The sequence below is a fragment of the Thalassophryne amazonica genome, chromosome 19 (assembly GCF_902500255.1).
Source record: "Thalassophryne amazonica chromosome 19, fThaAma1.1, whole genome shotgun sequence".
NCBI classification, from domain to species: Eukaryota; Metazoa; Chordata; class Actinopteri; order Batrachoidiformes; family Batrachoididae; genus Thalassophryne; species Thalassophryne amazonica.
The window spans coordinates 55,610,594-55,638,229 of record NC_047121.1 but is presented as its reverse complement, the minus strand read 5'-3'; the positions used below and the strand labels follow the sequence as shown (position 1 = coordinate 55,638,229).

Genomic DNA, 27,636 nt, shown 5'->3' with positions numbered 1-27,636 from the left:
TCAAGCGATATGGACCAGGAACTGTAAAGTGTGGATCAAACTAAATGGAACTCCAGAGGAAGCGAAGGTCATAATGATAAGAGAGCTTGTGGGCTTTGGATAAATTTAAATGATTGCTCCTTTTGGATGAACATTGTTCCTTATTGTTTCGATATTGTTTATTTGACAGGGATTTTGGTATGTTTTTGTTTCGTTTCCTCTTTTGTTATGAGACAATTCTTGACTAAATCCATATCACATACTGGTTTACATGAAACAGTCATATCATTTAGCCGTCATTTTTGGTTTGTCGATTACAACCCGTTTATGATGTCACTTGATTCTTTTCAACTTGCTTCTGCACAGGAGCTTGATCTAAAAGTGTTTGATTACTCTGAACATAAATCTCATAGCACTGATTACAATATAGATCACGGATTGTTTTTTTCTCAAAAAATACTACTCACACCACTGCAATTACTTTACCGAGGAACAACTTAAGGACTGTTCCATGCATAAACGGTTCTTTCTCCATTATACATTTGAATAGTACAAGTCTTCCTAGAATTTGCCAAAATTCAGGATTGTTTAAAAAGTGGTCAATAATCCCTTTTCTGTCATTGGTTACAGAGACATGGACACGGTGCGGCTCGATGGTTATGATCTTTTTGTTATAAATAGGATGAATAAAAGGGGTGTGGCGTGGCACTTTACGTCAGTTCTCTAGTTATCAGTGTGCAATTGTCAATATATGTCTTTTTCTTTTGGATAATGTTATGGAATGTGTCTCAGTGGCAATTAAATGTGGAAAAATCAAAAAACAATCATAAGTTGTATTTACAGAGCTCCTGGATCAAACACAAATATTTTTGTGGATTAAATTGACGATATGTATAACACCTATAAAAATAATAAGCTTTTGTTTATCTGTGGAGACTTCAATATGGATTTCCTCAATCCTCATTGTCAATCACACATAGATTAATTTATTAATTCCGTATTTAGTATGGGATTGTATCCAGTAATTACGCATCCAACTAGGATAACTAGGAATTCATCAACACCTATTGACAATATATTGACAAACATTACTATGGGAACATAATGGGTGGACTTCTCATTAGTGATATCAGTGACCATCTGCCTGTTTTTGTTGTTTTCAATTTATTAGTTGATAAAAATGACCATATTAATATTACAAACTTCACAAGGAAAATAACAAAGGAAACAATGGAAAAGCTTAGGACGGATTTAAGACAGCAAAACTGGAGTGACATTTACACTGAAGATGCTGATCAATCTTACGAATTATTCATTTCTATTATTTCCAATTTATATGATAGACATTGGCCTTGTGTGTTAAAAAATGGAAAAAAGGTAAGCAAAAATAAACCTTGGATCACTAAGGGACTTCAGAATGCATGTAAAAAGAAAACTTTTTTGTATAAGCAGTTTTTAAAATCTTGAACAATTGAAGCTGAGATACGATATAACTCAACTTTATTTATAAAGCACTTTAAAATCAGCTGCAGCTGAAACAAAGTGCTGTACACGAAGAGAATATAAGTCATCTAAAAACAAACTAATATACATTATGCGATCATGTAAAAGACAGTATTATAGTGACTTATTGGAAAAAATAAAACGAATATAAAGGGTACTTGGAGGTTTTTAAATGAAATCATAAATAAGAAAAAAGATGTCAAAGAATATCCTGCCTATTTTTTATACAAATACTGACACAAGTGTTAAAGAAAACAAAGCTATTGCAGATCATTTTAATGGTTATTTTGTTAACATGCGTAAAAACTTAGCAAATTCAACTGTTCCTTCCAAAACGTGCTCCTTGAATCACAGCAAAACAATAGAAACAGTTTGTGATTCAATGTTTATTAGAGGAACGGATGAAAAAGAAATTATTGATATAGTTCACAAACTTAAAGGGAAAAAAAAAATCAACTGATAGTGACCGTTTTGATGTTTTTGGTTAAAAATATTATTGATTGCATTGTTAAGCCTTTAACATATATCTGTAATTTGTCATTAATGACTGGGAAATTTCCTTTCAAAATGAAAATAGCTAAAGTGATCCCATTGTTCAAAGTATGTCTTTTGCAATTATAGGCCAATCTCCCTCTTACCACAATTTTCCAAAATTCTGGAAAAGGTATTTGAAATTAGGTTAAATGATTTTTTAACTAAACATCATATCCTTATCGAGCAGCAATACGGTTTTAGAAAGAATCACACTGCTTTGCTGGCTGTGATGGATTTCGTTGAACAAATTACCAACGCGATTGAAAATAAGCAATATACTGTAGGGGTTTTTTTTTATTTACAGAAAGCATTTCATACTATAGATCATACCTTGCTATTGGACAAATTACAGAAGTATGGTATCAGGGGATTGGCACATGACTGGATAGCGAGCTACTTAGACAGTAGGTATCAGTGTGTCCACTTCGGTGGGACAAATTCTGAGTTTTTGAAGATTACTTGTGGGGTGCCCCAGGGTTCAGTCCTAGGGCCACTGTTGTTCCTTTTGTATATCAATGATATATGGCTGGTTTCTAAGTATGTAAGTTGTATTTTACTTGCGGACTGTGTTTTGTAGTGGGGATCATTTGGGACAGCTCCTGGACAAGATGGAGAACAAATTACATAAATTTAAAAAATGGTTTGATTTAAATAAATTATCGCTCCATTTTGGTAAAACTAAGTGTATCATATTTGGGAATAAGTCCAGGAATTTAAGCAAAAAACTATTACTACATGATATTGAAATTGTAACAGATACAAAATTTCTTGGTGTTCATATTGATGATAGATTAAGCTGGAAAACACATTAACTATGTTAAAACTAAAATGTCAAAAGCCATTGCAATTCTGCACAAAGCTCAGGACTTCCTCACCCAACATGCATTGACCACTTTATGTCATGCATTACTTGTTCCATATATGACATATTGTGTCGAGGTTTGGGGAAATACATAGAGAACTAATACTAAACCAGTTTTTCTGTTGCAAAAGAAAGCTATAAGAATTGTCAGTAATAAACCATATCGAGAGCCAACAAATATGTCATTTGCTTGTCTGCAAATTTTAAAATTCTGGGACTTGGTTGATTATATTATAATACAGATTATGTATAAAGTTAAAAATAAGCTTTTGCCTCTACATGTCCAGAATCTGTTTAAAATGAGAGACTCCAGCTACAGTTTGAGAGGAACATTATTATTTGAGAAATTGAAGATCCGTACTACTGTTAAAAGTCATTGTGTTTCCGTCAGGGGTGTTAATATTTGGAATAACTGTCCTGATAATATTAAAATACTTGGTACACTGGTTGGTTTTAAAAGGCTTTACAAAAAGAACATATTTACCCATTATAGGTTGAAGGATTAGGTTTACCATTTTGTCACTGTTCACTTACTTGTTTGGTTGTGTTTTGAAATTTTGTGATTAAGTTAAATTGTTTATGCACTTTTTTTTTCCTTTTTCTTTTCTCTCTTTTCTTGTACAGCTATTATGACCATATGTGTAGGTATAGGTATATATATATATATATATATATATATATGCATTCTTTATTTTTAAAGGTATAAGGGGAGGGTGCTTATAAGCTTTGCTTTGCCTTCACCCTTTCGGCCACACGGGTTTTTCGTACGTTGTTTCTTTTATGTTTTGTTATTGCCTTTATTGTTGCTCAGCTGTGTGCCGGATAAATAAATAAATTCAATTCAATGGGCACCGGCCATGTTTAAACTTCACCTCAGCTTAAGGCTTAAACACAGTTAATGCTACGTCTCCTGTAACACGCATAATCACGCTACCTGGGTTTGGTCAGTGTTTGGTAGCAAAAACGAGAGCGAGGCTCAGAGTTCAAACATGCACCATCATGATGCGCATTTGGGTTATTGATTTCCTGGAGCCATTTAGCATGTTAGCATGCATTATGTGTTCATGTGGTGCTCAATGTGGCCACAGGCTGAGCAATTAGGGTTCAGTAACATCTTGCTGCAAACAGGGTCGATCCCTCCAATTTGTGGTTACATGTCAAGTCGGAAGGAAAGAGCCTCAAAAATCCATAAAGCACCGGGACTTCCTCCTTCACAGACAAATCCTGGTTCCTTTCTTGCAGATGCATGATTTGTGAAAATTATTAATCAAGTGCTCCACAAAGTAAACATCAGACAGGAATAAAAACTGTTAGTTGCAGCCTTGAAACTCAGACAGACAGTCAGGCGGGTTGTTGTCTTACCATATGGTTCTGCTGAGACTGAGTGGCGCCGTACATCGTGATGCCATTAGTCGGTGGGGTCATCTGCGGTGTGTCCGACTGAATGTAACCGCGTCTGTCAATAAGACTAGGCAGAGACACGAGAAAATAAAGGTAGCAGGTTATAGTAGTCAACAAACAACTCATTTATGATGTGCAACAAAACAAAGATGGAGAGTTCGAAAAGCAGAGATTTACGTGCGTGCGCACACACACACACAAAAACACACACACGACTGAAAACTGCAGCCAGTCAATATCTGCAGGAGAGAATTAACACAATGACAGTGTCTGTAACACTGTGAAAAAAGGACAATGCTGCTGTGGAAGTGGGTTTGTGTGGGGAATCATGTGCATCTTGACCCACTCACACACAGATACAGACCTAAAAAAACAGAACCTGATTCAGAAACAAACAGCTGACACTTCTAGCATGGTTGCTCCTGCAGGATTCTGACACACCCGGCTGGGCACCAACCTGAGCGCGTGGCTGCAGCCATAACAACGATTTGCAGCAAACATTTAAGGCACTCATGATTGAGAAGAGTTAGTGCTAGAAGGCTGGTCACACCGCGGCTTCATGCAGGTCTCCCAAATTGTTACTGTCAGTGAGAAGCCAAGTATCCATCAAGCATGGTTAGATCGTAAGCAGAACAGAGCTCCAGGTGACCTGTATCCAGGCCAGGCTGTGACAAAGTCCTTCCAGATCACAAGATGTCTGGGGAGAGATTTTGGAGTCACAACATCACCGGACACTGTTCAGGGAATCTGTCCGATGTCTCTGCAAGAAAACGAAGTTCCACATCTTTGGGGTCCTGGTGCTGTTCACTAACCAGTGACCTACGTTAACACCTGGATGTTTTTAGTCCCAAGTTTCTCTCTAGAGTCCTTGGTCAACATTGGAAAGACTTTGTGTCAATCAAACTTTAACAAGGAATCTCAGATGAAGAGTAGCACCTGAAGTGCCAGAGGGGATTGACCTAGTTGAGCTTGACTCAGAAAAAGTAGGGCATGGTTGTCCATCTTTTGTATTCTGACCATCATTTCGCAATCCTGCACCCAGTGAGTCAAAACTTCCCACATTCTCGAGAAATGTTGGTTTCTCAGAATGCGAAAGATGGAGAACCAGGCCCAATTACCAAGGACAGGCTCAAAACCTCTCAATCATATGAGGGAATGCCAGCCAGCCCAGAGCATGATCCAACACACAAGTGCCTCAGTGCTGAGGACTTCAGCTACAGGAAACGTCCTGGGTGCTTGCCAACTGGGACAGATGTGCTTCTTGACCAAACCTGCTGTGGAGGCAACTGGTTAAGGAAGGGTGCACAAACATCCCTCTCCCCAGCTTCATCCTTCATCCTCCACCATCTTTCAAGGGAATGCAAGTTATTCCCATGCAGGAATTGGAATCTTGTGGTTCAGACGTCATCTGTTCCTCTTATCATTATCAGTATGTTCTGCCAACATGTCTGCATTTCAATCTGTGTAGGCCTCCATTTCTCTCCACATGGAAAACTGATCGGGAATCGAGGACATCAATGGATAAAACCATCCCATTCCCATGGCAGATTGGGTAAACAATCCTTTTATACTGGGTTCTTCCCTAATGTGTATCCAGCAGACATCCCAATTCCCTGCTCAAACCACCTCAACTGACTTTTCAACACAAGGCAGCAGCAGTTCAACAGCGAGCTCATCCAGGATTTTAGAGATGAAAAGGAAATTCATTTTGACTGCTTGTTTCCATGACACCAGTCTTCCTGTCTTTACCACTACTTCATGGCCACAGGGTAAGAAGAACATTAACACAACTTCACCCTGCAAGAAGGTTTCTAATATGAAGATCCGAAGCAACATCTGTTTTCCTGCAGCTGTCGTTCCATATGAACATTTTTTCCTCTCATTTCTCATCAGGACTGCTGATCTAATTCTCCCGCCTATTTGACACGCTGTAAAGGTTTGTCTTGTAACCAACTGCAAACAGAACAATATTCTGCCCTCGGGCAGAGCAGGACTTTATAAAAGCGGACTGTGTGATGAAGCTATCTGATAACACTTCTATTTTTAAAAAAGTTTGCTGCTGCTGCTGCCTGAAGGATCAACTCCATCAACGTCCTGAAAATTAACATTCTGGGTTAAAGTTCAAAGCTGGATTGTTTGCCTGAAGCATCTCACAGTTTTATGGTTTTTCCACTTTTTTTTTTAAACCACTATTGCGATGTGTGATGGTGACCATGAATAACTGAGATAAAGATTTATCTGACAGAGAAGGTTTAACTTTATTCACTTCTCGCGGTGATGTTAAACGATGACCCGCTCGCCCTGTTTCACAGAAAGTCTGTTGACGCCGTGTTCCAGTGTGAGTGAACTGCGCTCAGCTGGAACCGCTGTTAAAAATCACAGATAACCTACAGCAGAGGGTTCAGAGTAATGAACCCTCAAACAGAGAAACAATCAGGCCGACAAGTGAAGACTGTATCCGCCAAGGAACTGCTCGAGGCAAAGCAAGTGTACACACACGCACACACAAAAGCCTGCGCCCAGATGGCAGCCACCTGTGTAGCCACCACTACTTTGTGATCATGAAGCACAGTGTCACATTTGATGAACTTTATGCCAGGATGAACTTCACTTTGATGTCAATTAACCCAACTGGTGGAGCACAAGAAGGAAAAGAGTTAAGCAGAGTATCAGAAGTAAGTCAAATGATTTTTTTTTTATGATAAACAAGAGGTTAAACTACAATAAAATGAATACTGTATTTTTTAATTAGGAGGCTCTGATAAAGCAAATTACCTCAATTCATTCATGTGGTCAGTGTTCCTCAGCAGAATTCCCAGCACACAGGTGTCTCTTCACTGCTGAGAATCCCTGTGATGAGCCTTATACACAACACAGAATGGGCTCCATTCTGGTTTATGCACCAGATTTGAACCTTTAATTTTGATTACATCCCAGAAAACAATTGTATCGCTCAAAACGGGTGGAAATGTGAACTGATTCAAGAATCTGTTCCGTGTTGGGACAAAGGCCAACAAGTGGACAAGGACAAGGAGACACTCACAGAAATGGAGGGTTACATTCTGGAGAGAAGGATGGACTAAAGATCTACCCGGATGGTTACCAGTCAGGACACAGCACAGTACCACGATGGAGTCTCAACACTTAAGTGACCTTAGAGCTGGTGTTAAATCATCTGGGAGCAATGTGGTTGCAGCACTCCTACTTGCGAATGGCCTGAGGACCATTAATGACCAACATTATGAGGGCTGATACAGCTGGACCACTGACAGACTACCACACTTTCTGCGATCGAGAGACAAGATTTACAACTTGAAAAGGCGCCGTGTTGATGTGCTAAACTGCCCCCTGTGTGCAAAGCAAAATGCAAAGTTAAAGGCTGACAGACAGTCGTGACATCTTGACAATGTGAGTGTTGTATCAGGTACAGCAGCAGATAAGAACAGACAGCGACTCCGGCATGTAAACACAAATCCTTCACTGCTAACCAAAGAGACAACAAGTCCACAAGTCAGATAAATAAACTAAAACAGCAGCAGTAACCTAAAGAAATGAGTCAACGGCGGCCGCAGAAACCAAGAGGGGCGGCTGTGCAACCCAAACTGAGTCAGGTGGACACGAGCAGCGACAGTGTGCGGGAGTCACGTGACCAGCACATGTGTAAAATGTAATAAAACAAACCAACTCTGATCATAAATTTGGCTAAAACAGAAAAAGAAAAATCCTGAAAATGGGCTTTCTGCTTGATGTATCTCAGTACCTACGTACAAGAAAAAAAAGGCTTCAGGCAGGTTTATTTCAAAGCAGCTCCCCACACATCAAAAAGCTTTAACAAGCTCACAGATAAAACAATCACAGACGCACACTGACCCACAACGGTGATGGTGGGGAAAAAACACATTTTCTTCCTGTGCTTTCGAGATATCTCTGAGTTTACTTTCTGCAGATGAGCCTCTGGAGTGCACAGTGATGTGTAGCATACCTGGGGGGCAGAGGCCCACACAGCGCTGCACAGCAGTTGGTAAATATGTTTCCATGGCTGTAGGGGTTATAATTGTCCTTCCCTCTTTTCGACGACCACGAGCCTTTTATCTGGAGAATACACGACACCATTCACAGCTTCAGTGGAAAAGATAAATATCTGCAGCGGCTGAGCAAAGAGTCCTCTGTAACAGATATTATGTCTGTGCAGGACGCCGACAACCTTTACAGGGATCAAACGCGGTTCTATCCCCTCTGCACGGTGACTCGCGAACCTCTGTGGTGAAAGATATGGCTTTTATAATCTAGGACGTGAAGTGATAACTGCAAGCTGAAAGCAGAGACACTGAAAAGAGCATAAAAGCCTCTGCTGAGCGCCGAGCACCATTTAACATTTGAGCATTTTCTGTGTTTTTGAGAGGATAAATGCAGAAAAACAATGTTTCTCACATTTTCACTGAATGCTGATTTTAGAAAAATAATGCCAGTTTAGAAGATAGCAGGGATGGCAGCCAAGTGGTTAGTACAATTGGGTTCAGTGCGGAAGACCTCTGCCACGTTTCTCTATGTAATGTGGAGTTGCGCCAGGAAGGGCATCCGGCGTAAAACTTGTGCCAATTCAACATGCAGATCTGCTTTAAATCTGCGGTGGTAGCCGAAGGGACTTACTTTAGTGTCAGTTTAAATATATTCTATAACTTTATCAAGTGGGACAGTTCTCCATCTCTCATATACATACATACATACATACACACATACATACATACATACACACACACACACACACACACACACACACACACACACACACACACACACACACACACACACACACACACACACACACACACACACACACACACACACACACACACACACACACACATACACACACATACACATACATACATACATACACATACATACATACATACACACACATACATACATACACATACATACACATACATACATACATACACATACATACATACATACATACACATACATATATATACACATATATATACATAAGTGGAATTCTTCCATGTCCCCCGCTTTCATCAAGTTTTACTGATACACAAAAGCACACACACATAACTAAAGTGCATGTGTATAAGTTGCCTGTGACAACATTTTAACCGTGACCTACTGTATTTTTAACAAGGTCACAAGGGTCACAGAATGCTACATGGGAACACGTCCAAGATATCGGTTCAGAGAGCATGTGAGCAATCTGTGACCTCTGACCTAGTTAAAATTAGGTCACAGTGAAAACACGTCCAAGATTTGGATCCAGAGAGCACACCTCACACGACAGTCTCAGATGATAAGTAGCTTCATATGGACATATGCTTTAATTTAAAGGAGCTGATTTACACAAATGACAGGTTCTTTTACAATAAAGTTATTACAAGTTCTGAAGAAAACACTCCTGCAGTGAAATCTCTGCTGTCTTTCAAGAGGTTTTCAGCTTCTGTACACACAGACTGGACATCAATAAAATGTCAACATTCTTGCTAAACAGCCGCCAGAGTAAATAAGCCCAACAAAAAGAACTCAAAGAAGATTCACATGTTCATACTCACATCTTCGTTGGTGGTCTGGTTGGAGCTGATCAGGTACGTATGGAAGCCTGAGAGACCCACAATGGACCAGACGGAGAAGAAACACACCACCACCTCCAGCACAGTGGCACAAGTCAAGGAAGAACCGACTCCATCAGCTAGAACTTCATCTGTGCTTCGATTAAATCAAATGGGCAACAACATGAGAGCTGACAGCTAACACACTCAGTTATAGCCTCAGGTCTGTCTGCGTCCTGCCCATACGTCTGTTCCACATAAATCACAGACCACAGTGCCAACTAACAACACACACTGTGGGGAATGACAGCAGGGACCCAACGTCCGAGAAGGACAGAATAAATCATTAAAAACACTCCAATGTCTACTTATTACCCTCTATCACCAAAACCCACAGCTTCTAACAAACACAAACACACACACACCTATAATAAAAAAAGTAACAATGCTAAAATACCCTCGGCAGTATGAACATTGTGTTCTTATAATTAGCAGCTGTTTAATTATTAAGCCCCTGTTGTCTTACAATTTGTACATGAAAATTCAGTAATGTATGTCTTCTAAAATACATTCCAATTCTAAGGTAGAGCTCTACTAGTGTATACTAAAGAATATCTAAATATCTAAAAAAAAAAAAAAGTAGAGTAGAGCCACTTAGATGCCTGGTCTTGAGAACCAGGGATGGTAGGTTTATGTTCAATAAAGCCCCTCTATCAATCAAAAATAATATTTACATTTTAACGGTGTCTGCAGGAGGCCTTGCGTGTGTGTTTGTGTGTTTACGCGAGCTTCTGACAAGAGCGGAAGTTGTGCAAATCAAAGAATATTTGTAACTCACCCTCTGTGCATTCAGTTATTCAAAACATAATGAAGATCCGCCTAAAATATAACATTTATACCTGCGATCTATTTTTGGCAATGAAACTATGTACACTTGCAAATAAAATCAGGTTTTATGGTACATTTGTCATAAATAATGGAGGGGGGGGGGGGCAAACACTGTATTATCAAAATTCCACAGCGTCTAAAAGTGTCACAGTACTATACATGATCAAAACAATGAATAAACAGACCGACTTAAATGAATTTTATGAATAAAAGAAAACTGTAAATCAATACAAAATTTCTAAAATAGATTAATAACCATTTAATTAAAAAAAAAAAAATAAAGATTTAAAACAAGAACCAAGATGTAAAGAATGTTTCCACACAAAAGTAGATTTTTACAAATTAATGGATGAAGCTCAACAAAAAGATCTAAAAAGATCCTTCTTTGCAATAAATTCTATCACAGGAAAAATACACCAAGAAATGAAGCTACGACAGCGTAAAACAACAACAACAACAACAACACACACACACACACCAACTTCCAAACCAAGTACAGAAATGTAACCGGAAGCAAAATATTTTATTTCTAAAATATAATTAAAAAAAAAAAAAAAAAATTTAAAAGTGCTTCACAGGAATAGAAAAAAAATTATCCCAGATCCTCACGCCTCTTTCTTCTCCATATTAATCTACTGTACTGCTTCTTTTCTTTCTTCTCAATCTGCCGTCCTTCACAAGGACAAAACATGCCGTCATTCACCGTGCACAAAGAAGTGCCACGATACTATCAAATCCAAATCCTCTTCATTAAAGACCCCGAGGGCACGAGCAGTTATCAGCTCGGCCCGACACACACTTCTCCAACGCGGGAATGGTTATCCCACTCATCACCGGAAAGGGAGAGACGCAGAGAGAGCGAGAGACACACACACACACAAACATGTACACAATCACATGAAGGTCATGTAGAATAGGTGTTAAATTTCACAGTAAGGATATCTAGCAGGGCTATCTTTCAGCGTGTTGAGGAACCCACTTCGATGAGAGCCTGTAAACAGACAACATTCATTAGAACCACGTACATTTCAGGTCATCACAACATGAAGCCTGTGAGTCAAACCAACACTAATAATCTGGTCTGAAAGGTGAACATTTTAATAAATATATGAAACCTTCACACGGTGGCAGCTACACCAAGCCAGGGATCAACGAAGCATTACACAGGGATCAATATTTAAAAGTGCTTCATGCATTAATTAGTCCCCCCAATAATACAGGGACCTTCAGTCTGCACATGGATCAAAAATTGAACTTGTTCCTATATATAAATAACATACTGACAGGATTTTAAAAAGGTCAACATCGACAGATCCAATGACAGACCTAAAAAAAAAAAAAAAAAAAAAAAAAAAAAAATCAAAGCATGGATTTTTTTTTTTAATAAACATTGAATCGTGAAAGTCACAATGATTGAACTGTTCCTGCCAGGTCACACTGTCCTGCATACTCAGCTCAGAGAGCCAAAACACACCACAGGTGCATTAGCATACAAGCTAATGCCAGGCGGACCAACACTAGGCTAAAGTGATCCAAACGCAACAGTCACATATGACTCTTTTTCATCAAAACCACAAAACTGGATTTAACATAAGGACAGTGATTGGCACCGGCTCCGAGGACGCTGGACGTCTGTGACGTCTTTCCAGGCCAATGGAAGGCGTGTCGATCTGTCGGAGAATATTCTGGCAGCTTGTCAGGGTTGATTTTTCTTTACCTGAATGGACACGGGGACGCCAACAGGCTACCGCCTGGTCCCAGCTGGAAAGATGGGAAGCAGCCAGATAGCAGCAGCGTTTCACGCCGCCCACTTACAACCTGCTGTCTGAAAACACAGCCAGGAGGCGCATGTGTCTGCGCCACACTCCACGCCAGTTACTTACTTAAAATGATGTGTGTGATGACGAAGGCGAAGATGAAGATGGTGAGGAAGGACAGGGAGAGTATGAACATATAGAAGAAACGGTAGTTCCTTCTTCCCACGCAGTTCCCCACCCAGGGACAGTGGTGGTCGAAACGCTCTGCATGGAGACAGTGAAAACGGAAAAACGTAGATTACAAGAGGCTCATCTCTCAGGGTTAAAGGGCACATCACTGCTCCCCTACAAAAATCCCTGTTTTATCACAGGGACACATCTTTCTAAAACATCGCCTTTTTCCTCATAAGCTCTCATGACCACAGATTCCACAGATCTGTCAGACCAACCTCAGAGTTTATTAAAACTATGTGTAAGAGGTAAATAATTAGACTCACTGTACCCTCTGTAAAGCCGAAGTGTAGCGACAACATGGCAGATACCGCTCCCATCTGTAGGTCGCACAGTAGCTATGAGAGTTAGCCTGCAACCAACAGTGATAGCTAATCCAAATACCATATTCACAGTTATCTTAAGTACAACTTACAATTTACTGTCGTTCCACACGCGCAGCAACACAGAGTGCCACATGTGCAGCATTACAGAGTGCCAGAATTACTGCTCAACTTCCAGGACAGAGACTCACATCAAATAAACTGCTTTTCTGAATTTAATTCCTTTCAGTCTCTTTAAATGGAGCTTTTTGCTTTATTTGCTTTGCACAGAGTTTGTTACGCTGCTTAATAACTTATTTCTGCAGCTGTTTAGAAGAAACAGCTCTATTCAAGGTCACTGTCCCTGTTCATATCAACTCTGTCACAGCTTTCAAAGACTAAAACCCTAGTGATCTGACTTAAATGTCATTTCCTTTTTTTCTTGGGGGGTGGGGGTGTCAAAGTTGTGGAACATTTACTTTTGATTGACACTGTTACTGTCAGTACTGCAGGCTGCCTCAAAGCCTGGACATGACTCATTATCATGTCTTTGAGCTTCCATCAAACTGACTCAAAGACACATTTGGTCTTTAGACATCTTGTTAATCAGTTTGTTCCAAAAGTAACGTAACTGTTAGCAAAGTTTCTCTGAATCCTCAGTCCTCATTAAGGAAACATTGCATGGAGGAGTCCAGACCACTGGTGCTGTGCTTCTTCCACCATCCTGGACATATACGAGTAATTAAAGATTTCTAAACCCTCACAGATACGCCTGGTTACAACAACGTTGATTTTGTGAAACAGAACAGCAACTGTTGTTTAAAACAGAGGAACGCCAGGCATGTGAGTGTCTATTCAGCAGTGATAAACTGCTAAAAAAAGAAAAATCTGACTGCATTCTTTGCAAATCAACAGCTTCACATAGATGAAGCTAAACCTTTCAGATGCTAATTAGGAAACAGTGTATTATTAGCGAAACATGTGAGCAGCTGCAGAGTTTCTCTGATTGTAAGCATGGAGGCTGCGGCGTACAGAAGCACTCCAAACACCACAACGCTACGTACGTGTGAAAGCCAAATCCTCACACAGCTACTTAACTAATTAATCAGGGCGGGTCATTATTTGCTTCGTGGGGTGAAATGACCTGCTTTTGTCTGCAATAAAGCAATGCTGGGTTTAAATTGTGTCAGGAAGTGCAGACTCTGGTAAAATGGGATAACGGAGGACGGGGACTATTCACACAATATTCAAGAGACTAATAACTGTAATTCAGGCCCCGTCTAACACAGACACTCTGGGGGCCCTATCTTTTACAGCACAGTGCAAGTGTCATTGCTAGTTTAATTCATTTTCTAATGGTTATCCTTCCGGGACACAGTAGCAAACTATTGCTGGTTTCTCACGGACGTTCCCACATGAAGAGCAGTTTGACCACCAACTGACGTTCCTTCTGCTCAGTGCAGAGAGGACGGTAGTGGGAGGAGGAAATGCTGGGGAGGACTAAAGAGGAGCTTCTTCGTTGTTATTTTTGAGCCAGAGATACTGTTATGTTGTAGCAGGAAATAATTTATAGCACCGTGAAGCCACTAAACAGAAACGCTGCGCCCTACTTTGCACTCACATTATGCACCATGTGAAAAGCAAAAAATGGAATTGGACACACCTCAAATGCACATGCACTTTAGTGTTCCATATGTCATCAAGATAGGGCCCTCAATGTGTCCATTAAAAAAAAAAAGCCATATTAGACCGTAACATCATGAGAGCTGTTACTACTTTTGGTGGCTCCCCTCACTTGTTTGAGTAATCCATTACAAAGGAAACACACAACACCTGGATGCACAATTTACACAACATTATAGCTCAACAAAAAACAAACATGATGTGCAAAGGTGTCCACTTTATGAAAGCGCAACGTTAACATTAACACGGGACGTAGATCATCCCGTGATGCCATGTATAATTGTTAAGTTGCATCCTACTTATCGCACTTCCCTACAATAATATGACATTTTTAAAAACTTGAATCCAGATATGTTTAATCTAGATGAGAGCACCGATGTGTGGCCGGTCTCTCGTTCCTGATATGACATGCAAATTATAGACGTACACACACACAGAGTGGCACAGTGGAGCCTGACACCACCAGGTGAATGTCCACAAAATCATTTCAGGTACTGGAAACCCAGCATAATAAAGATCAGGTCATCCCAAAGCAAATAACTCAATCTTCTTATCTATAGACTCTTGTTTTGAGATATTTTTGTTGTAACACTATTTATTTGTTTATATGTTCTCAAAGAACAGAATCTAAAGGAGGATGGTATAGTTTGGGAAAAGAAGCCCAGCACCACATTGAAACCTGGTGTAGCAGACTGAACGGTCCCCCCTAAAAAATTGGTCTGCCCTGCCTCCACTGTACGAGTTATTTCAGACCACAGCACCTCATCTGAGATGGAGTCTCTTCACCCAACGCAATCAAATGGATTAATGGGATTATTAACCATCACATGAAAATTCAGTAAGGTATATCTTATATAGTATATTCCAATTCTAGGGTGGAACTATGCTAGTATATAAAGGTATATCTAAATATCTAAAAGGGAGAGTAAAATAGGAGAGTAGAAAAGAGTAGAGGTTTTACATGACAAAGTAAAATCTCTTAAATCATTCTCAAGTCAGTTTTAAGCAGAAACGAGGCAATAATCGGTGATGCTTCAAAATGACGGAGGTACAGTGAACGCAGCACCAGCAGCCCGTCTGGCTGCTGCGCTCTGATTGCTGCATCCCTCTTTTATGATGAAATAATGCTGAATTTATGTAGAAATGACTGTTGTACAAAAGCTTCACATATCTGTCGCTGAGATAGATGATGACCGGAGGCAGTTTGAAGCAGAAATGAGGTGATAATCAGTGAACCGCAGCTGATGACACATGCGCAGTGAAGGCAGGGGGGACCAATTTTTAGTGGCGGGCCATTTGGTCTGCGACACCGGTCCACATACATTTAAACGCAAACAGACAGTCTTTGCAGGATGCATATATAAAACTGTGTGAGTGTCTTCCACTGCTGCTCAGGAAGTATCACTGAATCAGAAGTGACTGCACCGTATTTGTCTCCTTCCAGCCCACTTGGGACGCCCTGTCCATTCCTGCTGCTAACTTATTTAAGAGACTCTTAGTGTCCTTAGCGTTTAGAGCAGCAGAGGTAGAGACACAGACGGTGACACAGACAATCCAGAGATTACACACGAGGCAATTAATACAGCAGGGCCAGGTTAAGGTGATGCAAATATATCAGCCGCTAACGCTGAAGTCCATATTAATGAGAAATACAGTAACAAAAAAAAAAAAAAAAGTTTAAGCATTTATCCCACTTCAGCACAGCTTTAGTGAAACAGCAAATAAACAAGTTGAACAGTGTGACACTATATTCTAAATTCTAGCAAAAACATGAGCTAAACGACACATTAACTTTTGTTTTTTTTCATTATTATTATTACTTAACGTACCCACACAATTGTCACAGAGGCTGCAGTGGGAGGCCCGTGGTGGCCTGAAGATTTTACAGGTGAAACAGTACTTCAATTTGACCGTTTGCCCGTTGATCAGCACCTCCTTCGTCCTGGGAGGAGGCCTGTAGCCCGTGCCACCGTTAGCCACATCTGCAAGAAAAGAGGAGAAAAAAAAGAACAACTCACACCTCATCAGTTTGTCAGTGTAAAGTTTTAAGTGGAAAGTTGTGCAGAAAACACAGTTTAGGGGTGTAACAATATCATGATCTTCTTATAACAGAGCCTTGAAATGAGTGTCGTCATACTGTGATACCTTTAAAATCAAATACTCCACAAAATGCAGGCGTTACTGGAGAACAGCACAAATAAAAGTTCTAAAAACATGCAAACAAGAAACATCATGGTCACAATCATCTGATTCTTTAATGTTAATCCTTTATTCCCGCATGCTTAGGGATGGTATAGTCACTGTGTCATATTGTGTATTGTCACACTCTGAACACAGCGATGGATAACTGACAGGACAAATCTAACAGTTCCTACATTAATACAATACTAAAACCGAGAGAGCTCCATGAGCATTCATTACTGTTCATCCCGTAGCCAAAGACCAACAGCCTGGAGAGTCAGATTTCCATCTGTACAAAACCAAAATGCGCCGCTTCAACAGTGTCACGATTTCTTATTTTTGTATAATTAGCACGTGGGCAACACATTGTGCAATTTCAAATGAATTTAATCTGTTCGAGGCTATAATTATCTTTTCAATATTCTATTAATCTGCTGATTATTTGATTGTATTTGTTTTGTTTTTTTATTATTTAACATTAACAGAACCTAAAAAGACAATAAACTTCTTTTGACTGAACAATTAAAAATGCAATGTATTTCCAATTAAATTCAGACAGCTTTAAAACATTTTACAACAGTGAACCACTGATTTATACTTTTTTTTTTTTTTAAATCAATAGTGGGTTTTGATCTTCTTTACAATAAAGCGCCTTAAAAACACCAGCAGGTTGTTGTAAACCAGGTGAAATCCAAAATGTTGAAATATCAACACCAGCATCAGCAGCAGTAATGAGAATAAACATGTATAGAATAGAATCGAATCGAATAGAATAATTCTTTATTGTCCACCGATGTGGAAAATTGTCTTTGGCTCACCAGCACAAAAAAGACAACACTAAAATACAAACAGTCATACAAACACATGAATAAAACAAAGATAAGATACATAAAATACATAGAAGTAAAGGAAGAAGTAGAATAAGACCTAGCAAGATAAATAAAACAGAAGTACAGCAGTTCAGGTTTTTTTTTTTTTTTTTTTTTTTTTTTTTTGTGGAGTGGTCACTTTTTTTAGTTCATTATGGTGATGGCATTTGGTATAAAATATTTTTTAAAAGAACCTTTGGCCAGAGGAGCTCTGTAGCACCTCCCAGACTTCAAGAGCTCAAACTGACAGGACAGAGAATGAAAGCTGTCTGCCAGGACTCTCTGAGCTTTCCTCCTTATCCTGTCAGTGTAAATGTGGGCCAGAGTCTTCTGGGATTTTCCCACAATTTTCCCCGCCATTTTTACAATTGTATTTACTTTGTCCTTACATTTACAACTCAAGTGACCAAACCAAACACAAAGATGAAATGTTAAAATACTTTCAATATGTGCAGAATACACAAGCTTTAAAATCTGCAGATTAACACCAAGACAACTCAGTCTTCTAAGAATAAAATCAGTGTTTTCAGAGAAGCTCAAGTGACTGTCAAGAACTGTACCGAGATATTTAAAAGTTTCCACCATTTCAACAAGCTGGCCATCGAGTGAAACTGGCTGCACTGTCAGTTCTTGCTTTGTGTGAAAAACAAGCTCCTTTGTTTTAGACACACTGATTTCCAGCTGGCTGTCGAGACACCAAGCTTCAAGAGCCTTAGTGTGGGCAAGATAGTAGGCTTCGCCAGAGGAGTCACATTTCTGTAGCAGGCCGACTAGGGCCATGTCATCCGCGTATTTAATCAGTTTAAAATTTGTGTCATTAACTGCAAATTCGTTTGTAAAAAGAGAGAAGAGCAGAGGTGAAAGAACGCTACCCTGTGGGCAGCCAATGCTTATGATGAGCTCTCCTGACAGAATGTTGTTAGCACAAACCCTTTGAGGGCGACAAGACAGAAAGTCTCTGATCCAGAGCATCAGGCCCTTTTCAACATTTAAATCAGCCAGCCTTTTCAGAAGAATATGTAATTTCATAGAGTTAAAAGCTGCACTGAAGTCTACAAACAAAACCCGAGCATATGCTTTAGCAAGTGAAAGCTGCTTTGAGATCATGTCCAGCAAGATCAATACGGCATCATCAGTACCTCTGTCCCTCTTATAGGCAAACTGCAGAGGGTCTAGTTCACTGACCACTGTGGTGGTCAGGACGTCAACTAAAACTCTCTCCATAGTTTTACATAATATGGAGAATTTCCAGTATCCAAATTAAACCCAGTCACCATGTCTGAGGCCATTGTAAGGAAAATTTCAATCACAAATCAGAAAAAGTTGGGATGATTGTTGGGGCGGGAGAGGACCAACCACCCAACAACAACACAAAAAACAATAGTGATTCTTACATTTATTTTGACTTTATACTTAATTATTTCATTGTAGACAGAATGAACTATTGATTTTTATTTTCTGGTCAACATCAGTATAGGAATGGCTGTATATTAAAAAATATACAGCCATTCCAATATTTAGCTGGTCTGCTCTGTGTCAGTCTGATCCCGTCAGATCTCAGCAGAGCAGGATCTGGTTAGTCCTTGGATGGGAGACCTCTTTGGAACACCAGCGGCTGTGTGTGCTTCTCCTGGTAAAAACTGGAGTTGCATCAGGAAGGGAATCCGGTGTAAAACTTGTGCCAATTACCAATGCGGATCTGTCTGTATCCGCTGTGGCGACCCCGAACAGAACCAGGAGCAGCCAAATGAACAACAGCAGCCATTCCTATATTTCAGTCCTGCAACACATTCCAAACAAACAATGGGACACTAAAGCATTTCTCACTTTGTAATGTTGCTGTTTTCAAAACATTTTGGTATCATGGACCCCAAAACATGAAGCTTTTCAGGCGTTATTTTGTCCCATTCTGACTGCAAAAACGGCTTCAGTTGTGCAACAGCACGGGGTCGTTGTATTGTTCGTTTCAAGACTCTCCACACATTCTTCACTGGGAACAGGTCAGGACAACTGCATTCTCTGGCTAAAATTACAACCCACTCCAGGTAACACAAATAATAGCTTGGAAGTGAACATGGATGTAACACCATCCTCCTACAGCGACGAGAAAGAAAAAAGGATTGAAGCCAAGCGTGCTGACTCACGGTGGAGTGAGACGGCAGAGACGACGGGATAAACACTGAGGCTCAGAGAAACGACAGTGATTTTCACAACAGAAAACGGTAGAGTTACTGTTCAGCTCACTCTGAGCAGGCAGGTAATGGTGTCTGCGTGTGTAGCTATTTTAGAGGAGCAGAGGTACGCCTGCTAACAGAGGCATTTGTAACGGCGGTGGAGGGTGTAATTTTGAGAACGAGGCTTGTGTGGGTGTTTGACATTTTCTACAGGAGTGCAGAAGAAATGTGGTGAATTGTGCTGTATTGAATTTGTACAGTGATCAACACACACACCTCTAAATGAGACTTCAATGTCAGCCAAAAAGTGCTCGGCTTGCTCAGTGAGATACAAAGAAAAAAATAATTTGCATTCTGTTGTGAACATGGAGAAAATTATACTGTGTGTAGTTTAAGTGCCATTACCATAATTTCTGGACTATAGCGCACACCTGAATATAAGCCACACCCACCAATTTTAAAAAGAAACTACACAAATAGGCTGCACCCGTCCATAAGCCGCAGGTCTCCACATTGTAACATGAGAAATTTACACAGAAAGATGTTAGAAAGATTTTTTAACTTTTAATTAAATACATACCGTAAATGCTTTTATTCTGATTAACACGTCATCCAGAGTGCACACCGTGTCACGCAGCGTCTCTGCTCTACATGGAGAACGGCGTAATTTAAATTTTTTTTTCTTTGTGGATCATGAGATAATGTCATCGCATGCAGCCAGGATCAGCTGGTGTCTGTGGTAAATGAGGCGCTGTGACTTTTCCAACTTGTGGCACAAAGATGAGACCCGGTGGGGGGGAGGGAGAGAGAAGACTCCGCTGACTGATCTAACGAAGGCGCAACTGTAGCGCAAAGTGCCAGAGGGACTTTTCTTCAATCTCGACAAGGAACTAAAGTATTTTCAGATGTCATTTTCTTCAGGACGTGTTGATGAATCCACTAAAACTAACAGGTAAGACTTTATATTTATTGTGTGTGTGAATTTATGCCGCATGAGGACCACAGCTTTCTGATGTATTTCGATTTATGAGAAAGCCTGTAAAAAAAAATCCAGAAATTAGCCGCATCATTGTTTAAGCCGCAGTGTTCAAAGTGTGTGAAAAAAGTAGTGGCTTATAGTCCGGAAATTACGGTGTCACACCAATGCTGCTTGTTTAGTGTTCATTTGATGAACTATATGGACAATATGGATGCACTCACGCAGTAAAATGTTCGAGTTTGCAATCTTTACAATGAACACATAAGGAAGGCAACGTGTTTGTTGGAGCCTATCACAATGTCCAAATTAAAGTGGCTTAAATATTTCAAGCACTTAAAACTTTGATTTTATACTCTTCGCCCAGATTTAATCTTGCTTAAACAACATATAATTAAGTCCATTTAAAAACACTTTAAGACATCTAAACAAGTCTGTTCCTATTATATAATTATAAAAATCAGTCCACACCAAACTAAATAATGAAAGATAACAGACATGTCATTTGATTCATGATTAATCCCTGAAGACAAATGTCAAATACTGACCCAGTCCAATTTGTCAAATTGAGGTCTTGATTCTTTGTTTGTTTAATAATCACCAAATCCAGAATGTCAGAGTGTATTTGTTCCAGTGGTTTAAGAAGAGAAAAACGTTGGCACCACTACACTCTCCATTTTCCAAACAAACCGAAGATTAGTCCATTTCCTAAATCAACAGTTATTACTACATAGCAACTAAATAAGCAGGTTTTAGTGGCACTGATTAATTACAAACTAGACTGGCCAGAAAAGAGGTTTCCAGCCTGTTCTTGGCTCACAACCTCACTTGAATATTTTTAGTGTTTCGTGAACACATCAGTACTGACGTTGCACTCCGATTCATATTCTCAACCGAGAACCTCAAACAACACGTGAAGACTAATAATGGTTCCCAGTCGCTGCCTTTACTGCACTGCTTTGGACTCAAGCCGGGGAGGTTAAAAGATCATCTACATGCAGCGCGTTCCGTGGTCAGGACTCAGTTATAGGTGAGTAAGACATTTATTTAAGCATTTATCTCAATCCCATTTGCATACCAAGTGACATACAGTGGGGTAAAAATGTATTTAGTCAGCCCCTGACTGTGCAAGTTCTCGTACTTAGAAAAATGAGAGAGGTCTATAATTTTCATCATAGGTACACTTCAACTATGAGAGACAAAATGAGAAAAAAAAAAATCCAGGAAATCACACTGTAGGATTTTTAAAGAATTTGTTAATTATGGTGGAAAATAAGTATTTGGTCACCCACAAACAAGCAAGATTTCTGGCTCTCACAGACCTGTAACTTCTTCTTTAAGAAGCTCTTCTGTCCTCCACCTGTTACCTGTATTAATGGCACCTGTTGGAACTCTTATTTGTATAAAACACACCTGTCCACAGCCTGAAACAGTCAGACTCCAAACTCAGAAAATGGAAGACATACAAGACCACTGATAATCTCCCTCCATCTGGGGCTCCACGCAAGATCTCATCCTGTGGGGTCAAAATGATCATCAGAACAGTGAGCAAAAATCCCAGAACTACACGGAGGGACCTGATGAATGACCTGCAGAGAGCTGGGACCAAACTAACAAAGGCTACACACTACGCAGAGAGGGACTCAAATCCTGCAGTGCCAGGCATGTCCCCTTGCTTAAGCCAGTACATGTCCAGGCCCGTCTGAAGTTTGCCAGAGAGCATATGGATGATCCAGAAGAGGACTGGGAGAATATCATGTGGTCAGATGAAACCAAAATAGAACTTTTTAGTAAAAACTCAACTCATCGTGGTTGGAGGAAGAAGAATACTGAGTTGCATCCCAAGAACACCATATCTACTGTGAAGCATGGGGGTGGAAACATCATGCTTTGGGGCTGTTCTTCTGCAAAGGGGACAGGACGACTGATCTGTGTTAAGGAAAGAATGAACGGGGCCATATATCGTGAGATTTTAAGCCAAAACCTCCTTCCATCAGTGAGAGCACTGAAGCTTAAGCTGGTTTTAAAACCAGTTTTAGTCATTTTGGAAATGTCTTTACACAGCTGTAAGTAAACTGTACATTGGTTTAAAATGCAGTTAAAGTCATTATATTTGCGACAGACTGACATTTGAGTGGGGGGGGGGGGGGGGGGGGGGGGGGTAAAATTTAAGACCAATGGTGACAGAATGAGTCATTTTAAGACCTATTTAGTTCATAAAAAAAAATATATATATTTTTTTAGCACAAGTCAAAGATTAAATGGTAAATAATAATAATAAAATAAACAACAGTTCTTAGTTTCTACTCTAGTAAAACGTACTGGGATCTAGCTGAAACTCTTCCACAAATAAAGACACTGAGACATCAAGTGACGTCTTCCGCTGGCTACACACATCATTCAACCAACGACAAAGCAGCTGTGCACGATGTGACCTCGAGTGGTTCGTAAAACCATGAGGTCAAAGTCAAGCAGGAAGTCACATCAGCCATTTACGTACGAGTGTGAGTGATGCTGAGACTGTGGCTGAGAAAGAAAGAGGCATTAAATCAGGTTTTATTCCATCAGGATGTCACACAGACGCACAGTATTTCACCGCGTCGAGGGCGCGAGGGGCTTTAACGCACACTGAAGCGTACAGAGACCTCGTCTCCGTGAGTGATGCTTTGAACAACATGTTATGTGTCAGCAGTTTTCTGTGTGCATCTATTTTATAAATGACATACTGGAGAAGCTTAAAGTCGGAAGCCATCTGCAATTAAGAACCAACAAAAACCTTCAAACTGTGAAGAGGAGTTTCCTCATGCAATGTACTCGGAAAGTGACAATTTGTGTGAACTTCCCTCCGAGTGGGACCACAATGGAGCTGAAATCAAAGTGTTCGGGTTTCTCTATTTAGGAATTGCAGCCATTTTTATACAAATGACGGCTTTTCTACAGTCAGCATGTGAACGCAGCTTCAGGGGACGGCGACACGGCACACAAAGAATCGGCTTTGTTTTCATTTCTGAATCCAACACATCAAAACCATAAAAATAATAAATATTCCATTTTTCAGAGTATAAGTCGCCTTTTTTTTAAACCACCTAATTCTGGAGCTGCTGTGACTTATACTCTAGTGAGACTTACATACAAAATAACAAATAGAAATCACATTTGTTATTAATAATAATAATAATAATAATATTTTTGTAGGACTTTCCTAGGAATCAAAGCACTAAACAAAAACTCCAATAATAAAAGAACAGATGGCAAGAATAAGCAGTACACTTAATGCACCAAAACCAAAAATTGAAGAACTGATAATCGGGGGAAGAGTCCGACTTTTACACCAGTGCAACCTGTACATGGGTTTTTCCTCTTCAAGAGGTTTTTTTTTTTTTAAAGAAAATACAGTAAGTGCTTCACCCAAAAAGCACAGGCAGGTCGACTCTTCCAGCAGTCAGAAAAAGCATAAAAGTGCATTTTCCACTTTCAAGTTTTATTTCTATTTTGGCCTTGAATGTGGCAGGAGCTCTAGATTTGAAAATTAATCATCATCATCATCTCAACTGCGTCCATAGTCTAGTCAACAGCTAGTGTGGATGATGGTAGATAGGAACCCGAACAAGCACAGGCACGCTGTATAATTCTCCACAGACTGGTTTGGGTCTGACACGCATTCACTTAAGTGATATCAGCCTGACAAACATATCAGCAGGAACACAAACAGATGCAGCATCCTGAGGAGAAAATTGCTTCTGTTTCTGACAAAACTACACAATCTTTCCTGACATTTTCAAACATCCCGGTGGTATTTCTGGGGCTGTAGATGTCAATACTGAACAGGAAGATGACATATTTACCCTCACGCTGAAGCCACTCAGAATAATCATGAGTTATTTTGTTTTATATAACGGCTGAGTGGATCCTTGTCATTTGTTTGGTGCTTTGTATGTCACATGACATGGATTATTCGTCCCATTTATGATGCATTGCATTTAGAGTGCAAATACATTCGTTCCATAAATAAATACATTCCATACATTTGGTACCATTGCACTCTGAGTGCACGCACACACAAAACAAATCCACTGCACTGTAAGCCACCTGGAGACAGTTAGCAGGACGTTAGAATGAAAAGTTGGAATAATTTGTGCCGTGATTTTTTTCGCTGCACTGAGGAAGTACACAGTCCCTTTTATTGGTAGTACGAGTTCACGCACACAATCACTATCGTTGTGGGAGTGAGCGCGCGCACACGCTGGACAATGATTTTATTGAGCTGACGGTGCTAGTTCTTGTAACACACACACAAAATCCACTCCGCTGTAAGCCATCTGGATGCATGAAGAGCTATTCAGATGAAAAGCTGACATGATTTTTGGCTGGACTGAGGAACTTCACACGCCTATTTAAAGTTCATGTTGGACTTTAGCAGCAGTGGAACACCAAAAAGTAAGTCCCCTTTACGTTGTTTATAAATGAATAAAATATCAAATGACAAGGATCTATTTTAGCCGTTATATAAAACAAATAATGAATGTTTTTACATTCTTTAAATGGAAAGAATATTTCATGAGGTGAAAGCTGGAACATACCATTCAACCCATTGAGCTTTCACCTCATGAAATATTTGTACCATTGAACTCAAAGATTCTTTTTTTGTAAACAAGTTGAAATTTTTTCATTTTATAGTTGTTTTGGATGATCACCACCATCTTCGTACTTCTTCTACAGTGACTGAGACAAATACTGCATCTCAGCACAGTGAGCCAAAAGGTGAGAAGTAATGTTCTACCAAATACTCTCGGCTGGACTTGGGTCCAGAAACTTAATATTCTCAAAGTTCTGATCAGCAGGGAACTATTGAGGGAAGCCAGTACAGTCTCTGAACAGACAAATACAACCTCTGCACTGACAGCACAGGCTGACTGTCTTGAGGATAAGAGACCCTGATATCTCACACTGAAGACTCAACAGGTCCTGTGTTGTTCAGACAACAGATCAACAGCCCGGGTGTTGAACTCAAGCCTTGTAGCACTTTGGCTTGAAAACAACAAGTATTCATGAGGATCCTGGTAAATCACAAACGTTCATGGGTTTGAAACCCTACCAGGACATTTCAGTTTTACCTCACACATGCACATACTGGGAATGTGTGTACAGTCAAAACGGACACAGTGTGCAACTGAAGAGTACACAATTACACCACAACATAGGGTCATTTACATCATTATGACTTCTGACAGAAAAGCCATATCATGTCTGTTTTGACAAATGAGAACATACAAAACCAAAATTGTATAAAAGCAAATACTTTCACTTTTTATTTGTGGAACTTTATGACAAAAATGGCTGTAATAACGATGTGGGTATTTGACAACAAAAACACCAGATGTGGGTCCTTTTGTGAGCAAAAGGGAAAGTATTTGAGAAAAGAGGAGGACCTACATCAACATACCACAAAAATCTCAGAATACAATATGACCCTCACCTGCATCCCCGACCCAGCCTCAAATGTGTGCAAGCTTTTATCAAGGTAAAGTATCCAGTAGGACGGTTGATCACGATCCATTCATCCATGTGTTCTTATTACACAGGGTTTCAGAGACTCTGCCTCCTAGTGGCCATAATCACAATCAAAATGCAGATGTTTATTTTCAGCTCTGAAATGCATTTTAATGACTTGTTCCAGATGGATTGAGAGCAGATGCGAGTGATGAAAGAGTTAGAACAAAAGAAACAGATGACTGTTTCGTTCATGGAACAAAAGATGGGCGGGAGCTTGAGATGGGGTTGGACGATCAAGCTAAAAGCTAACAGATGTGCTACTAATATCCTTCACGCCAAGTGGCTCACGCCACAGCTCTAACCAAACAGCTCTCCGCTGCAATGACTCTGAACAGAGGGACATGTGAAAGGAGGAAGGAGAAAATTTGAACGGAAACGAGATGAAGGATGTGTCAGCAGACATAAAAGTAGGAGAAAGAAGGTAAAAAAAAAAACCTCAGTCAAACTGCTACATTTGCTCTGTTCTCATAGACAGTGAAGCACAGTCTTGAAAATGGTGCTAATGTTTACTTCAGCTGATCTCAATAACAAACCAAAACGACAGATGATGGTGAAAACAAAACCAACTTGACAGGGGAGATAAATTTCCCAATGACATCAAAAGGAGGAGGAGAAGAAGAAGAAGAAGGAGAAGAAGAAGAAGAAATCAAATCAAAATCAAATCAATTTTATTTATATAGCGCCAAATCACAACAAACAGTTGCCCCAAGGCGCTTTATATTGTAAGGCAAGGCCATACAATAATTACGGAAAAACCCCAACGGTCAAAATGACCCCCTGTGAGCAAGCACTTGGCGACAGTGGGAAGGAAAAACTCCCTTTTAACAGGAAGAAACCTCCAGCAGAACCAGGCTCAGGGAGGGGCAGTCTTCTGCTGGGACTGGTTGGGGCTGAGGGGAGAGAATCAGGAAAAAGACATGCTGTGGAAGAGCAGAGATCAATCACTAATGATTAAATGCAGAGTGGTGCATACAGAGCAAAAAGAGAAAGAAACACTCAGTGCATCATGGGAACCCCCCAGCAGTCTACGTCTATAGCAGCATAACTAAGGGATGGTTCAGGGTCACCTGATCCAGCCCTAACTATAAGCTTTAGCAAAAAGGAAGGTTTTAAGCCTAATCTTAAAAGTAGAGAGGGTGTCTGTCTCCCTGATCTGAATTGGGAGCTGGTTCCACA

The 27,636-nt window shown here is 40.0% G+C and overlaps 1 protein-coding gene across 2 annotated transcripts in view; it reads right to left on the bottom strand.

Moving 5' to 3' along the window:
• The window catches only part of zdhhc14 (zinc finger DHHC-type palmitoyltransferase 14), a 67,550-nt gene that overhangs the window by 1,408 nt on the left and 38,506 nt on the right, over positions 1–27,636 (bottom strand). For both annotated transcript variants that reach the window (XM_034159362.1, XM_034159363.1), the window contains exons 4-9: positions 16,537–16,689; positions 12,618–12,755; positions 11,677–11,725; positions 9,850–9,952; positions 8,262–8,371; positions 4,241–4,346 (exon numbers count right to left, since the gene is read on the bottom strand). In XM_034159362.1, the coding sequence (XP_034015253.1) occupies positions 4,241–4,346; positions 8,262–8,371; positions 9,850–9,952; positions 11,677–11,725; positions 12,618–12,755; positions 16,537–16,689 (659 nt within the window). The remainder of the gene's footprint in view (positions 1–4,240; positions 4,347–8,261; positions 8,372–9,849; positions 9,953–11,676; positions 11,726–12,617; positions 12,756–16,536; positions 16,690–27,636) is intronic.